We start from the raw sequence: 16,074 nt of genomic DNA on the forward strand, positions 1-16,074 counted from the left end.
TGGCCCTGACTTCTGCTTGGCTTCACCACTTGCCATTTTCCTCCTTCCAGCCTTGTAATTCCCTGAACAAGCCTGTTTTCTCAAACTCATTTGCCCTGGCACCTGCTGCTAAAGTTGCATTGCTACTGGGCGAACCTGACCCCTCTTACTCAACTTTCAAGCCTCCACTGAAACACTACGTTCTCTATAAAGCTTTCCTTGATCCTCCAGGTAGATAACAAAGCCTTCTCTCCTAGGCGTTCATTGCATTTATTACCTATTTCTAGTATCACAATCTCTGTGTTCTATGGATTGCTTGTGTTCTTCCTACCTGAAGGTTAACTCTGAGGACAAGGATTGTGTTGTCATCTTAATAGTCCCAAGCCTACCACAGAGCTTAGCATCTCATCTGTGCTTATTAAATATTGTTTGAATTAATTAACCAGGAGGACTTAGTAAATAAGAACAAAATGTCCCTTCTAGGAATTAGTTGATTTCAGTCATAAGCTGTAGTTCACAGGTTGGGAAACTCTAGCCCGCCAGCCAAAACCAGCCTGCTGTTTTTGTAAATAAAGTTTTTTTGGAATATGGCCACACTCACTGATTTATAAATTATATGTGGCTGCTTTCATGCCACCAAGCCAGAGTTGAGTAGTTGTAACAGAGATCACATGGCTCACAAAGCCTGATATATTTTCTATGTGGTCTTTACAGAAAAAGATTGTCAAACCCCTACTACAGATAATTAAGCCCATTGGAGGTCACATCTTTAAATGCTTTAAAGAATAGGTATGTAATTCTGCTTTGACACTTCCAATAGCAATCAGCTCCCTTAGGTACCTAAGCTTCGTATCTAAAATGTATAAACTCATCTGGGGACTTTCTATCTGGGAGAAAATAATAATAAAAAAAATTCCCCAATAGTGTTCCTTGTACTCTAAGCTTAGAGGGTGAGTGAGGGTTACACCCAAGGCCTGAGTCCCCAACCATAATATCTACGTGTCCTATTTATTGTTAGTCTGGTTATACCAAAAGAAAAAAAAAAAGAAAAAAGAAAGAAAAAATTCAAAATACACTAGCCCCAGAAGAATTTTCTTCTGTTCACTGAATGTGACTGCAGCCTCCTCATTTTGACTAGATTTGCTCACTCACTCCTCTCCCCACATCCCCTCCTGCATCACCCTCCCTGAGCTCCTCCTGGGTTCCTACTAGTCTTCTTCATTATCCACTGGATGTAATTCATACACGTCAAGGCAAAGAAACTAAAAGCCATAACTTCTTTTAGCACTTGCTCAAATTTTACCTTCTCAGTGATGTCTTTCCTGACTGCTGTCTCTAAAACTGCAAATTCCTTTCTTCTACTTCCCCTTCTTTGCCTTTTTCTTCTCCCTAACAGTTATCATTATTTAACACACCATTCCTTTTACTTACCCCATTCATTTGCTGCCCCTACCACAGTATAATATACTCATATATTAAATGAATGAATGAAATCCCAGATAAACAGGGAAAATATCAAAGAATTAACATAGTGCCATTCACTTTTGGAATGAATACACTAGGCAGGAATTTGCTACCAGTGTGAAACAAAGTGCTATGGCACTTTGTTGCTGGGACCAGTCTTTCTGTCTCCCTTCTTTAAGGTGAGTGACTTCTTTTTTTTTTTTTTTTTTAAGACAGAGTTTTGCTCTTGTTGCCCAGGCTAGAATGCAGTGGTGCAGTCTTGGCTCACTGCAACCTCTGCCTCCCAGGTTGAAGCGATTCTCCTGCCTCGGCCTCCCAAGTAGCTGGGACTACAGGCATGCACCACCATGCCCGGTTAATTTTGTATTTTTAGTAGAGATGGGGTTTTGCCATGTTGGCCAGGCTGGTCGCAAACTCCTGACCTCAAGTGATCCACCCACCTCAGCCTCCCGACTCCTGACCTCAAGTGATCCACCCACCTCAGCCTCCGGAAGTGCTGGGATTACAGGCATGAGCCACCGCGCCCAGGCAAGTGACTTCTTTAAGATGGTGAAGTCTTATGGGATTCTGTAAGTGTTCCATTTATTGCAGTGAGTCCCTGCATGGGCCAGCACCTCTCCTTCCCCAATAGAACTTTTCTTTTCTTGATCATTGAGCAACAGTAGCTGCCTCTTCAAAGCTGTTGCAGCATGACTTATATATGAGATTCACAGGAAGTCTTCTTTAGTAAGGAGACACTGGCCTTCAGAGGATTGTAAAGTACTTTTTCTTGGGCATGACTTTCCCACTGTCTGCATTGAGGGTGGAGCCATTCACCCTCAGTGGGCTGCAAGGGTGTGCATGTGTACACATGAGTACACTTTTAAGATTGTCGGAATCTTTGACTCTTTGATGTGGAGTATTTTAGTATCAAATGTCTCTATAAATACTAAACGTCTTCCTATTGATCATATCTCTAAGCTTATTGTGTTCAAAATAACTCATGACAGTACATAAATAGAACCTCAATGGTTACAATATTAGCATAGAGTTTAAAGCCCTACATTCTTAGCTTGAGTCCTCATTCCAAATCTTGTAAGTTTTATGATTTGGGGAGAATTACTTAACCTCCTCAAGCCTCAGTTTCATCATCTATATTATATTACTATATGTATAGATACTATATGTCACTATACTATTCATGTAATATACCATAAGTATAAGCTTTACTATCTATTATACTATATTGTCATATATTATACTAGATTATATTATTAAATTTTACATGAGATAGGTAAGAAATGTTAACCACTTCATAAGGTTGTTGGAGGGATAACTAAAAAGCCCTTGACAATAGTTAACAGCAATACATAATCTCAAATAGCTAGAAGGAGGATATTGAATGTTAGCAACCAAAGAAATAATAAATGTTTGATATTAGTTACTAATTATTAGAAATACATATCTAATAACCGTATGTATAGAAATATCACCATGTGCCCCATGAATATGTACCATTTTTATTTGCCAATTTTTAAAAATGCCCTTGGTGCAGCCACTGGCACACGGCAGGCTCTCAATACACACTCATCCCCCTATATCTGATGTGCTTGATGGCAATTAGCAGCAGCACAGTATTTCACAAAAGTTAAAAGTTCCCGTGTGTTCCCATAAAAAGGAAGAAGTAGGACCCTCACAGTATCTTTCTACATAGTTTCCTTAGGCCTATATGCATAATAAGATGAGATCATGTGACCCAGCAGATACTTGAGATTTTGACATTTGCAATTAACTGAGAAAATCCACAGTGAAATAAAAGAGGATTTGACTTTGGGAATTGAGACCCAATTTTGGAACACAAAGGTGGTTCGCTTGACTTTATTACTAAAAGAGGATGAGATTTGTGAGAGGTAGGTGAACTCTGTAACTCTTGATTTTTTTTTTTTCTTTGGCCTGCAGGGTGATTTCACCTGGAACAGCATGTCAGGCCGCAGTGTACGGCTGAGGTCAGTCCCCATCCAGAGTCTCTCAGAGCTGGAGAGGGCCCGGCTGCAGGAAGTGGCTTTTTATCAGTTGCAACAGGACTGTGACCTGAGCTGTCAGATCACCATTCCCAAAGGTAAGGCCTCGTCTGCCTTTCTGCCAGGGAACACTGCAAGTCAAATATTGGCTCTGCCAAAGCCATGAGCTGTGAACTCTTTTCACACCTAATATTCACACAGGAAGGAAACTACACCTTCTTGGTTGTTGGCTGGCATTAGTGTCCATTTGAAGGACATGTTCAAGAGGGACAATTTGCATGTCAGCTAATATGCTTATTTAAAGGGAAGGTCAACTTGGAGCATTACAAAGGAAAGCTGTATGTATATCAACAGTCTATATAGATTCAGAACAACCAATTAAAAATAATTTTCAAAAAGGTCATCTTAAAGGGTCAGAAGAAAAGCTGTGAATACCTCAGTCTGGTTTTAAAATAACCCATTTGAAAAGAATGCCTTAACACTCGGTTAAACTTGTCATTTGACCCTATGCCAACTTGGAATCAGGGATTTTACCGAAGTTAACTCCTTTTTAGCCAGTTTTTCAGCTGGTGTGTTCTGTGTTGCACTGGAGCCAGTGCACACCTGATTGGCTGATGTCTGTTTTTTAAACAGATCCTGATTCCACTAAAGATGAGACACATGTACTTGAATTCCTTGAATCCATAAAACTTTGTCTCTGTATGTTTACTATTGTCTATAAAGGCCCCCCCCGCCTTTTTTTTTTTTTTTTTTGGAATGGAGTCTCACTCTGTTGCCAGGCTGGAGTGCAGTAGCACAACCTTGGCTCACTGCAACCTCCACCTCCTGGATTCAAGTGATTCTCCTACCTCAGCCTCCCGAGTAGGTGGGATTACAGGTGCACACCACCACGCCCAGCTAATTTTTGTATTTTTTGTAGAGATGGGCTTTCACCATGTTGGCCAGGATGGTCTCAATCCCTTGACCTTGTGATCCGCCTGCCTCAGCCTCCCAAAGTGCTGTGTTGGGATTACAGGCATGAGCCACTGCACCTGGCCTATAAAGGCCCTTTTTAATTTGTATTAGTATGTAGCAGACAGCTACTTTGAGACAGAATGAAAAACTATGATATTATACACATAGAGTAAATCTGCCATGAAGAACAACATTGGGCAGTGTGCCCGAAACTTAAAGGACAGCAGAAGAGGGATAGGAAGCTTCTAGAAGCTAGAATATTTCCACTGAGGATTTTGGTATCTGCAAAACTTCTCTTATACTTTATTTTCTTTTGGAGGAGGTTGAGGGGATGCTTCATGAACATTTATTCATAAATAGTTCATATATATATACACACACACAACATATATGCATATATATGTATACACATATACACACAAATATGTGGTTCTCAAGCAGGATTGATTTTGCCCCCCATGCCTTGGGGACATCTGGCAATGTCTGGATATATTTTTGGTTGTCGCAGCTTAGGGGATGGATACTCCTAGCATCTAGTGGGAAAAGCCTGAGGATGCTGCCCAACACCCTATAATAAATAGGACAGCCCCTTGCAACAAAAATTATCAGGCCCCATGTGCTAAAGTTGACCTACCTTGCTGTACACACATATGTTCACATTCTGTCACCCACAGTGCCAGTGGTGGAGTTCTCTTGGCTCAGCTGTGGCTAACAGAAAGAATGCTGGCTTGGAGGTATAAAGACTAGGACTTGTGAACTCATCCTGTCACTCCTCACATATGTGAACTTGGGCAACTTGCCTCTGCAGTAGGAAGCTCAGTTCTTTGACTAGAAAGAGTAGCACAAAAATGCTGATGAGAGTTTTTCTTTGGATAGTGAGTCTTAGGGCCATGTTTTTTCTTGAAGCAGGAACCTGAGACTCCATTGGAGGTCATGACAGAGTTCAGAGGAGAGAGATAGGCAAGGCCAATGGGCTGACAAGACATGCATATTTTACTGGCATATGCCTTGCACCTTTGGCTTTCTTGTCACGCTTTGTTCACTACCACAACCACAGCATGTTCTTTCCAAGAGGAAATCCCCACCCTGTTTTACGTTTTCATGCTAATCTCACACATAGAGACTCTCAGCTCAAATAAGAAGAAAATCACTTAGGCAATTGTGAAAAATGAACACTAGTGACTGTCAGGCCATGTCGCTCTTCTCCTTAAGAAAGGCCCTCCTGCCTTACCTGGTATTGTTTTGGTTGTAGGGTGGAGATGAGCCTGTTCTCCCTCCAACTTAACTCACAAAGTGACCCATGCGGCGCCCGGGCCAAGAGTTTTGTCTCCCTTTAATGAGCACAGACATTCTTTTCATTCCTCGGGGGGAAAAAAAATGGCAATATTGTTAGCAAACTTAATTTGTAGTGAAGGGAATGATGACTTTGAACATTTTTTGAAACTTGGATTGAATGAGCATCAGATAAGATATCAGGGAACAGATGTTCTCTGTGGCTTTGTTTTTAAATGCAGTTGATTTTTCTCTTTGTTCCTGCTTTTTAGAGAATCCACTAAACAAATAACCTTTACCAAAAACAATTTTATAAAACTTGTCTACTAGAGGTTTTGTCTCCATTGATTATTTCTGAGGCTGTGTGGTTATCCTCACATCCAGGGAAAGATTTGTGCTATCTAAATGTTTGAAGATATTCGTAGGCCACAGCAGTTATTTTCATATTTTCTATCAAAATAGGAACTAATGATTTACAAATAATTTTCTCACTTATAGATGAGAAGGAAATTGTGTGACTGGTGAAAGAAACAGACATCACCTGAGGGTTTCTGAAGCTACTGAATTGGGTATATGAATATAGACATCAAATATTTACTGAGATCCTTGGAATGTGTGGCTGGTGGCAAGCTCTATGACAGTAGCTTTGGTCTAAATTTGGCCACTTGGTCCCCATGAACATCTTCAAATGGAGGTTCTAAACAGGATCAGATTCACTGTGTGAATAACTTTCACAGGAAGATAAATACTGTAGCCAGGACCTAACGCCTAAAGAAATGATGTCAAGCGTACTAGGATATAATGAAAATCATGATACAATGAAAATGGACACATAGTCAAGCTCACATTTCTGTTCTCTGTCACATTAGGATGATCACAGGGATTTATTTGTGGTTATCTATTTGCAGAACCCTCTCCTGTGAGTCTGGTGCTTCCAGGGTTCAAATGAATGCTATTATAACATAATCATCAGCTGCCAGAATTTACTATAGAGAGGAAAGAAATGAGGATGGGGACGTTGAGAAATTACTGGGTGATTTCCTAGAGTGGACCACAGGGGTGGGATCCAGAGTACAAGTGGAGGGTTTGACCTTCTTTTACACTATAATGATAGATGGACATTAGTTATATGGACACTGATGCAAGTGAGTTAGAAGATGGTGGGAGTGCATGTGGGATTTTACTCCAGATTGCTTCTCAGCATCCAACAAAATAGGAAGCAATTTAATCCACTAGGAGTGAGGATGGAGAAGAGGTCCTGGAGGTTTGAGGAAAGAGGAGAGGAGTGGAAGAGAAGGCAGCTAACGGGCCAGCAATGTCACAGGATTGCAGGACAGGTCAAAAGGTCCGTTTGAGGTTAGTAACTGGGAATTTTAAATGAAAAATAAACATCCTGGTAGCTAAACACTGTTAAGCTAAATACATCATTTTGGACTTTCAATTCCCCAGCCTTAGTTAATCCAAATATCCTCTTTTGAGTTAGGATTTTTCTAGTTCAATTCAATGAAGGTGAAGAGAGACATGGCAGTTGAGAATATATCTGTAGTAGGCAAAATAATGGACCCCCAAAGATGGCCACATCCTCATCCCTGGCACTTGTGAAGATGACACCTCACAGGCCAAAAGAAACTTTGCAAATGTGATGAGTTAAGGTCCTTGAGATAGGGAGATTATCCTGGATTGTCTAGGCGGGCTCAAACTAATCACATGGGTACTTTAAAGTGCAGAAACTCTTCCAACTGTAATCAGGGAGAGATGTGACTATGGAAGTATGGTCAGAGAGATGCAATGTTGCCGGCTTCAAAGATGGAGAAAGGGGCCATAAGCCAAGGAATGCAGATGGCCTCTAAAAGCTAGAAAAATCAAAGGGACAAATTCTTCCCACGGGGCCTCCAGAAAGAAACGAAGCTCTGCTGACACCTCAATTTTAGCCCAGCAAGACCCATTTCAGACTTCTGGCCTCCAGAACTATAAGATGATAAATTTGAGTTGTTTAAGACACTAAGTCTCTGGTCATTAGTTATAACAGCACTAGGATGCTAATACAGTATCCAAGGGAATGATTCTAATCCCACAACACGGAGCCTAAATGGATAACAAAGGAAATTAGGAAGAAATACAATAATATAAAGATGTCAATTATGTCATTAATTATCTATAAGCTGAATGTGATTACAAAATAAAGTACCAACAGAATTTTTCTTTTTGATAATTTTACTAAATTAACCTAAACATCTGGGAAAATAATTAAGTGAAGGTAGTCAGGGGAAATCTGATAAAGAGATAAAATGGAGATTAACCCTGTCCGTTTATTCAAATGTGTCACAAAACTGAAGAATTAAAAATGAACCAAAATATATATGAAAATTTATTACATGATAAATAAGGTATTTTTTGTAAGGGAAAAAGACAGGTTATTATTGTATTTGAGATAGTGAGACAATCATCATTAAGAAAATAATAATTGATATGGAAGAAAGATTTGAAGATTAAAAAATGAAACTATACATGATGCACCAGAAGAAAACATAAGTGGATATATATTTTTTTATACTAGGGAAGGCCTACCCAGAAAACATAAAGAGAGGAACAAGTTTTACTACATTTGAAAAAACAGAATCATCTCTGACAGATAAGCAAATAAATAACTTTATAGCACATTTGACAAACTAAAGGCTAACTTCTCTACTACATAAAACTTAATTACAAATTATATAAAAAGAAAATCTAAAATATAGACAAATTACAGGTGGCTCACAGAAAAATACAAGTGGTATACATAGATTTGAAAAGATGCTCACCCTCACATTCATTAAATAAATGCAAGCTAAAAACCAAGGAGATTTTTTTTCTCTCAGAATGGCATGGCTCCAAAAGTTGGATGATACACTTTATGGGGAAACACTCTCATACACTGTTGGTAGAGGTATAAATTGTTGCAACAAGGTGCAAGGCAATTTGGCAACATTTATCTAAATTGTATTTATGTATTTATTATTTCCATGGTTTTTTTAGGAAAAGGTGGTATTTGGTTACACGAGTAAGTTCTTTAGTGGTGATCTGTGAGATTTTGGTGCATCCATCACCCAAGCAGTATACACTGAACACGATTTATAGTTTTTTATCCCTCACCCCCTTCCCACCCTTTCCCCCTGAATCCCCGAAGTCTATTGCGTCATTCTTATGCCTTTGCATCTTCATAGTTTAGCTCCTACCTACTAGTGAAAACATAAAATGTGTGGTTTTCGGCCGGCCACGGTGGCTCACGCCTGTAATCCCAGCACTTTGGGAGACCCAGGCGGGTGGATCACGAGGTCAGGAGATCGAGACCATCCTGGCTAACACGGTGAAACCCCATCTCTACTAAAAATGCAAAAAGTTAGCCGGGCGTGGCGGCGGGTGCCTGTAGTCCCAGCTACTTGGGAGGCTAAGGCAGGAGAATGGCGTGAACCCAGGAGGCAGAGCTTGCAGTGAGCCGAGATTGTGCCACTGCACTCCAGCCTGGGGGACTGACTCCGTCTCAAAAAAACAAAACAAAACAAAACAAAACAAAAAAAAGGTGTGGTTTTCCATTCCTGAGTTACTTCACTTAGAGTAGTAGTCTCCAATCCCATCCAGGTCGTTGTTAATGCCATTAATTCATTCCTTTTTATGGCTGAGTAGTATTCCATCATATATATATATATATAGAAAGAGAGAGAGAGAGAGAGTGAGTTTCTTTATCCACTCATTGATTGATGGCATTTGGGTTGGTTCTGCATTTTTGCAATTGCAAATTGTGCGACTATAAACGTGTGTGCAAGTATCTTTTCCATACAATGACTTCTTTTCCTCTGGGTAGATGCCCAGTAGTGAGATTGCTGGGTCAAATGGAAGTTCTACTTTTAGTTCTTTAAGGACTCTCCACACTGTTTTCCATAGCAGTTTTACTAGTTTACATTCCTATCAGCAGTGTAGAAGTGTTCCCTGTTCACTGCATCTACACCAACATCTATTATTTTTTGATTTTTTGATTATGGTCATTCTTGCAGGAGTAAGGTGGTATCACATTGTGGTTTTGATTTGCATTTCCCTGACCATTAGTGATGTTGAGCATTTTTTATATGTTTGTTGTCCATTTGTATATCTTCTTTTGAGAATTGTCTATTCATGTCCTTAGCCCACTTTTTGATGGGATTGTTTGTTTTTTTTCTTGCGAATTCATTTGAGTTTGTTGTAGATTCTGTATATTAGTACTTTGTCAGATGTATAGATTGTGAAGATTTTCTTCCACTCTGTAGGTTGTCTGTTTATTCTACTGACTTTTCCTTTTGCTGTGCAAAAGCTCTTTGGTTTAATTAAGTCCCAGCTATTTATCTTTGTTTTTATTGCATTTGCTTTTGGGTTCTTGCATTTTTCTAAATTTTAAATGACCCAATAATTCTAAGAAGGCATCTCACAGATACATACTTGTATTTATTGGGTTAGGCTAACCACTCAGTGCCTTAACACTATAAAAGTATCTTTCTTACTGAAGCACTATCTAATGCAGGTTGGCAATGGGGTGAGAAGGGCAAACTCTGTTCCAGGCCGTTATTCAGGGACCCAGGCTACTTGCATCTTGTGGCTCCTCCCTTCTCTGTATACATTTAGCCTGGAGATGTACACACTGAATAACTAATAAGATAAATAGCTGATGAGCTTAATTTGTTACCCCTTCTAAACTTAACATGGTTCAAAAAGAGACTTCTGAAAATGCTTTTGAGAATCTGGAGAAATCTTTAGTGGTTGAAATCAGGAACCAGTGATTTTCCCTGCAAGCCCAAGATTACTCCATGGAGGCAAGCATGGACTATTTGATTATTCAAATGACTACTCTTGGCATAGGCTCTTGGATCAGACTATCTAGTTTGTAAATGGCCAACTCTTAGTCACAGAACCAGGAAACAAATGTAAAAAATAGTCAAGAAATTAAGCAAAACCTAGTGGTCTACACAAACTTTTCACTTATTCAAAACACATCAGAAGAGCACTTTTTATATACCAAGTAGTATGTTAGGTCCAATTAATATTATTTTGGTAACATTTTAATACAAATGGTCAAAATCAGGGGTTAGCAACTGAACCACAGCCAAACCCAGCTTACCATCTGTTTCTGTAAATAAAGTCTTAGTGAAACACAGCCACGCTCGTTCATTTACACATCATCTATGCCTGTTTTCACTCAATGTCAGAGTTGAGTAGTTGTGACATTGTCTCAGAAGTTTACTCTCTGTCCCTTTACAGGAAAAATTTGCTGATGCCTGATCTAAGGTAAAATGAAAGAAAGTAGTAACTTATTCCTGCCACAATCACTATAGCACGTTAGACAATATGGCTTAACCTTATTATATTGTAAACAAATATTTACAGTTGAATGGTTCTATAAGAGAGAAATGCATATTTGTATTTTATTTAGAGTTGTTTTTTTTTTTTCTTGTATCAGTTCATTTCTGATATCACAATTGAGAAAGGCATTGTTTATGCATTTTGAAAATAGTATCATGGGAGGAGGAATAGCTGATGGTTTAAGAAAATATGGACAATGTCTCATAAAAGAGTACCCCAATGCCTCAAAATTGCTCATTATATGACTTTCTTATAAAGTGATCCCTCACCATTATCCTTTAGGCAATGTCAAATCCAAGTACACAACTCAATGAAATAAGGAAAATTATATTCTTGCTCGACCAACACTGCAGCTGTCTTCAGTTTGTGATTTAAGTGTTGATGTAGAAAATAAAAGTAACCTGGTGAGCAAGGAAATTGAGATTGAGTGTTTCTATAACAACCCTCAACAGAAAAATGTAACTGTCCTATTTCTGTTATTCTTTTCGGCAATGCCCAGTTGAAGAGGTGATGTGCTAGAACTGTCTGCCAAAGCCTTTTGTGTAAGTGAAAATAAGGTTGAAACCTGGTGCAGAAGCCACAAAATCCACTGTAGGTAGAAATGCCAATGGGAAGCAAACACCACCAAATAGGGATGATCACGGAATGATGAAACCGCTGTGCTTAGAGGCCCTCAATAAAGGTCTCTATTGTGTGAACTGTGGAGCTGACTGTACCTTCTGTGTGTCCACAATCACCTTTTCTGTGATCTTCACACAAAGGATGGTGATTGGGGTAGGGCTACATCTTATTGGTCTTTGATCTGGAACACCAGCTGTACTGCCTAATACACCAGTGGCCCTCAGCAAATCTTTGAGATGTGAATGGATGCATGCAGGCATATTATCTATTAATAAGCTTTTAAATTAAGCTCCTTCTCTCACTCTTCCCTGTATCTCTAAAGAGCATCAATCATCTTTCTCCCACTGTCCCCAGTGTCTCCAGTAATGATTTTAAAACAACCTCAACACTTCGTTACTGCTTCACTTCATGCTCAGTTTCCAGCCTTCATTGATGGTCTCATAGGGTTGATGTGAGATTTAAATGAAATAATAACCATAATGAGCTTAAATCACTTCCTGACATCTTATATACTCTCCATAAAACTTATCCATCACCATTATCATCATCATCGTTGTCATTTTTGCCATCACCATATCACTTTATCCTGTATCTCCCCTCAACCCTATGTTACTACATCATTATGCTTGATTTTAATTATAGTCATAGACCCCCTACCTACTTTCCTCATTCAGGACTTTTCCTCTATTCTGTCTACCACACATAAAATCACCAGGGTGAATCTTCAACCACAGTGGCTACTCCTTTGTTGGAAAAACAACAAACAAACAAAAGTCCCAAGGCTCCCTATTGTCTACTGATCTCACTATCAAAGCCATTTTATATGAGATACTATTTCATATAAAAGAAGAAATCCATTAGTTTGCAGCCTGTTCTCAGGATGCACCACAGACTTTTATTTGTTTATTTGTCTTAGAACAGCAGGTTGCAGATTTTTTGTCCACAACCTATCTGCAGTGAGAAATACATTTTACATCTCAGCCTAGGAAATGCGTGAAGCCAAACAGCGTATCTTTATCAGAGATACATTTGGATATTCTTTATAATATTCTCTCCTATCCTCTTCTGTCTGATTCTCTTTCATTTTCAAGATATGTTTTCATGATCCACTAAATTTTCTTGATCTATTGATAGGTTATAACCCACTATTTAATAACACATCTTGGAAGGTACATGGAATAGAGAACAGGGAATCACAAAGGAAACAACAGAAATATCAGTATGGAAAAATTAGTTGTTCTTTGCTGTGGCTCTCAGGGCCTTGATAAGGTGGATGGGAACTTCTTTTTCCATAGGGCCATGGTGATGAACCTAAGGCTAGAGCCATACCTGAGTATCTTATGCCTTCTCTCTCTAAAGCCAAACTGAGGGAGTGACACCCTGAGGGCTTCCTACACTGCCTCACAGCTCTTTCCTCATAATACCAAGGGATATGCAACCTGAAGGAGATACATATGTGAGGTTTTAAGTTCTAGCTGTGATAGAGGATTCAACACTATGTCAAAAGGAGTTCCTATCATCAAGTAGTTCCTAGTCAATAGACAGAGTAAACACAAATACATCAATTATATTAAAAGATAGAACAGTGGATATGATCTGTCCAAGTTGACTTTGGTGATCCTTATAGATAGAAGCTACCTCATCCACCCACTCTGGTAAAAAACAAGAATGACAAAGACATTTTCTTGCAGGTTATTTTGTAATTTTCTTCTTGGATGCTCTTCTTAGCACCCCAGGGTTTTTACCATGTAAAGTTCTCAAGTGTCTGCTGCCACTATATGGTCCTGTGTTGGTGCCAAGCAGGTGTGGGGTTCTTTGAGCCATGTGCTTTGTACCATGGTATTCACAAATGACTTCCTTTATGTTCTCAGACAATATCATTTTCTATCCAAGGTCTTGTCTCAACTGGTCACATTTACATATATTTATATGTCTTGTTGGAGCAGCAACTACTATTGCACAAGACTTTGGCATCTTGACCAAAACTTCTTTCACTGCAGTTTCTGAAATATTCTGGCACCTTTCAAAGATTTCAAGACTGTGCTATATTCTCTGTTGGGATCATGGCCCAAAGTAAACTTGATAATTATGAAGAATGTCCCATCCTTCAAATATGAACAATTTTTGCCTTTTTTCTTGGTTTCCCCATGGGCAAAATAAAAGCAAATATGTATACATTGAAATTAAATACTGAGTGTATTTTTTAACCAGTCAGTCTTTTTAGGTTATTTGGAATCAAGCCCTCAAGATTATTTAAAATTCAACTAGTGGGTGTTACTAGAGCTTTACATATGGAAAGCTCTGGAAGAGTAGTTTAACAGGTTTTCACTTAAGATAGATGTGGGCAAACTAAGCCCATGGGCCAAGGCCAGTCCATTGCCTGTTTTTATATTTTTATTAAAATCCAGCCATGTCCATTTCTTTCTGTATTGCCTGTGACTGCTTTAGTGCTACAGTGGCAGAGTTGAGCAGTTTTGACAGAGACTTTACGGCCCACAGGATCAAAAGTATTTATTCTCTGGATCTTTACAGAAAAAAGCTTGCCAACCCCTAATTTGAGATTAATATTATAGTAATTCATTGTTATTATTTATGCAGTTGATCAACTATACTATTCCTGTTCATTTCAATTTCTTCATTATTTTAATTTCATGATGTAGTAATTATGTGCTTTTTAATGATCAGACCTTTGTTATTCTTAGATGTTTTTGTGGTTATATTACAGTCATGCATTGCTTAATGACAGATTCATACTGAGAAATGCATCATTAGATGATTTCAATATTGTGCAAAACACACAAACCTAGATGACATAGCCTACTACACACCTAGGCGATATGGTAGAGCCTACTGCTCCTAGGCTATAAACCTGTGCAGCATGTTCCTGTACTGAATACTGTAGGCAATTGGAATGCAATGGTAGGTATCTGTATATCTAAACATAGAAAAGGCATAGTAGAAATATTGCATAAAAGATAAAATTAGTATAGCTGTATGAAGCACCTCCATTATAATCTTGTTGGACCACTATCTCATATATGGCCTGTTGACCAAGCATTGTTATGTGGCGCATGACTTCATATGTGACCAAATATTTTTTCAAGGTGAGATGAGTTCCTTTGGTGGCACTAAGCAAAAAATAAAAGTCAATATTTTTATGACTGGTTTAAACAATTGATGCCACCATGCAGTCTATAGGCACTTAAGTTATGCATTAAATGGGTGACTTTAATAAATCAATCTTCAGTACAATTTATTACTTTTACTATTACTCCCTTGTTTGATGACTGAGAAGTTAGCAATATTCCTTTCTCATGTCCTAGAATTGCAACACTTGCCAGTGCCCAAATCAATACTGGGAAGTAGAAATATATCACTGGGATTGGCTTGAACTAAGGTTCGTTTCCCGAGGTTGGGGTGATAACTCATCCCAGGATGAGTTGCATGGAGGGTAAGCAACTGACAAAATGGAGCAAGAAAGAATTGCAGCAGGCAGGTGGAGGGGAGCAGGATAGACATGGATTTAGATTAAAAACCACTGGTATACGGAAGAACATTGTCATCTTCTGCCATTGCAAACAAGTGATGCTTTGGTGTCTAGCACAATGCCTTATACATGCCTACAGCACAATAAATATTTGAGAAATTAAATGAGATACATTAAAAATTCAATTATAGCACATTTATTTATATACTGTTTCCATATAGAATTGTTTTGAATGGCTCAAAGGATAATCAAAAACATGGAATGGAAAAGAAAAGGATAGGTAGTATAATAGTTTTATTTAACTGCATCATCTTTTCAGCTACTGAATCAGAGACAGCTGTTTTCATGGGAGCAACTGGCAGGAAATTTTAGGCATTTCCAAGACTTTAACAAGTAATAAGACTCCCAAAATTTGGGTTTTAATTTTCTTGAGTTAACCACCTAGGGTATTTATTTGGATAAATGATTTTTGTATTTTTGTTCTCCTACCTACTTCCTTTCCTTTACACTCTAGGAATGAAATGTAGCTTAAAGAAATGACATGGCAAAAGCCATTTTCCCTGCCCTGATATTTGGAAACTTCTGTCTCTACAAATACAGTGCCTACCTAGACTAAGCTAAAAGTATTGTTTTCCATTTAAGGACTGTTCAATGAGAGATACAAAGTCAGGAGCCTGGAAGGACATACTGGCTCCTAGATTATGAAAAGTCAGCAGCAGAGCTATATGTCCCTTTGGGACATGTGCATATAGCTTTGAAAAAAAATATTTTTAAAAAAATCATATAACTGTGGAAAAAAATGACAGCAAGTAAAAGATCCTTCTAGGGCATAATTTGATCATTAGCAGTTGTTACAGCAAGCAGTGATTACAAAGAACACCTAGTTAAGGAAAAACCATAGTTGAGCCTTTAAAGCTATGGCATCTAAAG

At 38.6% G+C, this 16,074-nt stretch overlaps 1 protein-coding gene across 1 annotated transcript in view; it reads left to right on the forward strand.

The window, feature by feature from the left end:
• The window catches only part of ARHGAP6 (Rho GTPase activating protein 6), a 531,128-nt gene that overhangs the window by 403,142 nt on the left and 111,912 nt on the right, over positions 1–16,074 (forward strand). The window contains exon 2 of the mRNA XM_033200854.1: positions 3,382–3,541. Coding sequence (XP_033056745.1) covers positions 3,382–3,541 — 160 coding nt within the window. The remainder of the gene's footprint in view (positions 1–3,381; positions 3,542–16,074) is intronic.

The sequence above is a fragment of the Trachypithecus francoisi genome, unplaced genomic scaffold (genome assembly GCF_009764315.1).
Source record: "Trachypithecus francoisi isolate TF-2019V2 unplaced genomic scaffold, Tfra_2.0 Lachesis_group6, whole genome shotgun sequence".
In the NCBI taxonomy this organism is placed as follows: domain Eukaryota; kingdom Metazoa; phylum Chordata; class Mammalia; order Primates; family Cercopithecidae; genus Trachypithecus; species Trachypithecus francoisi.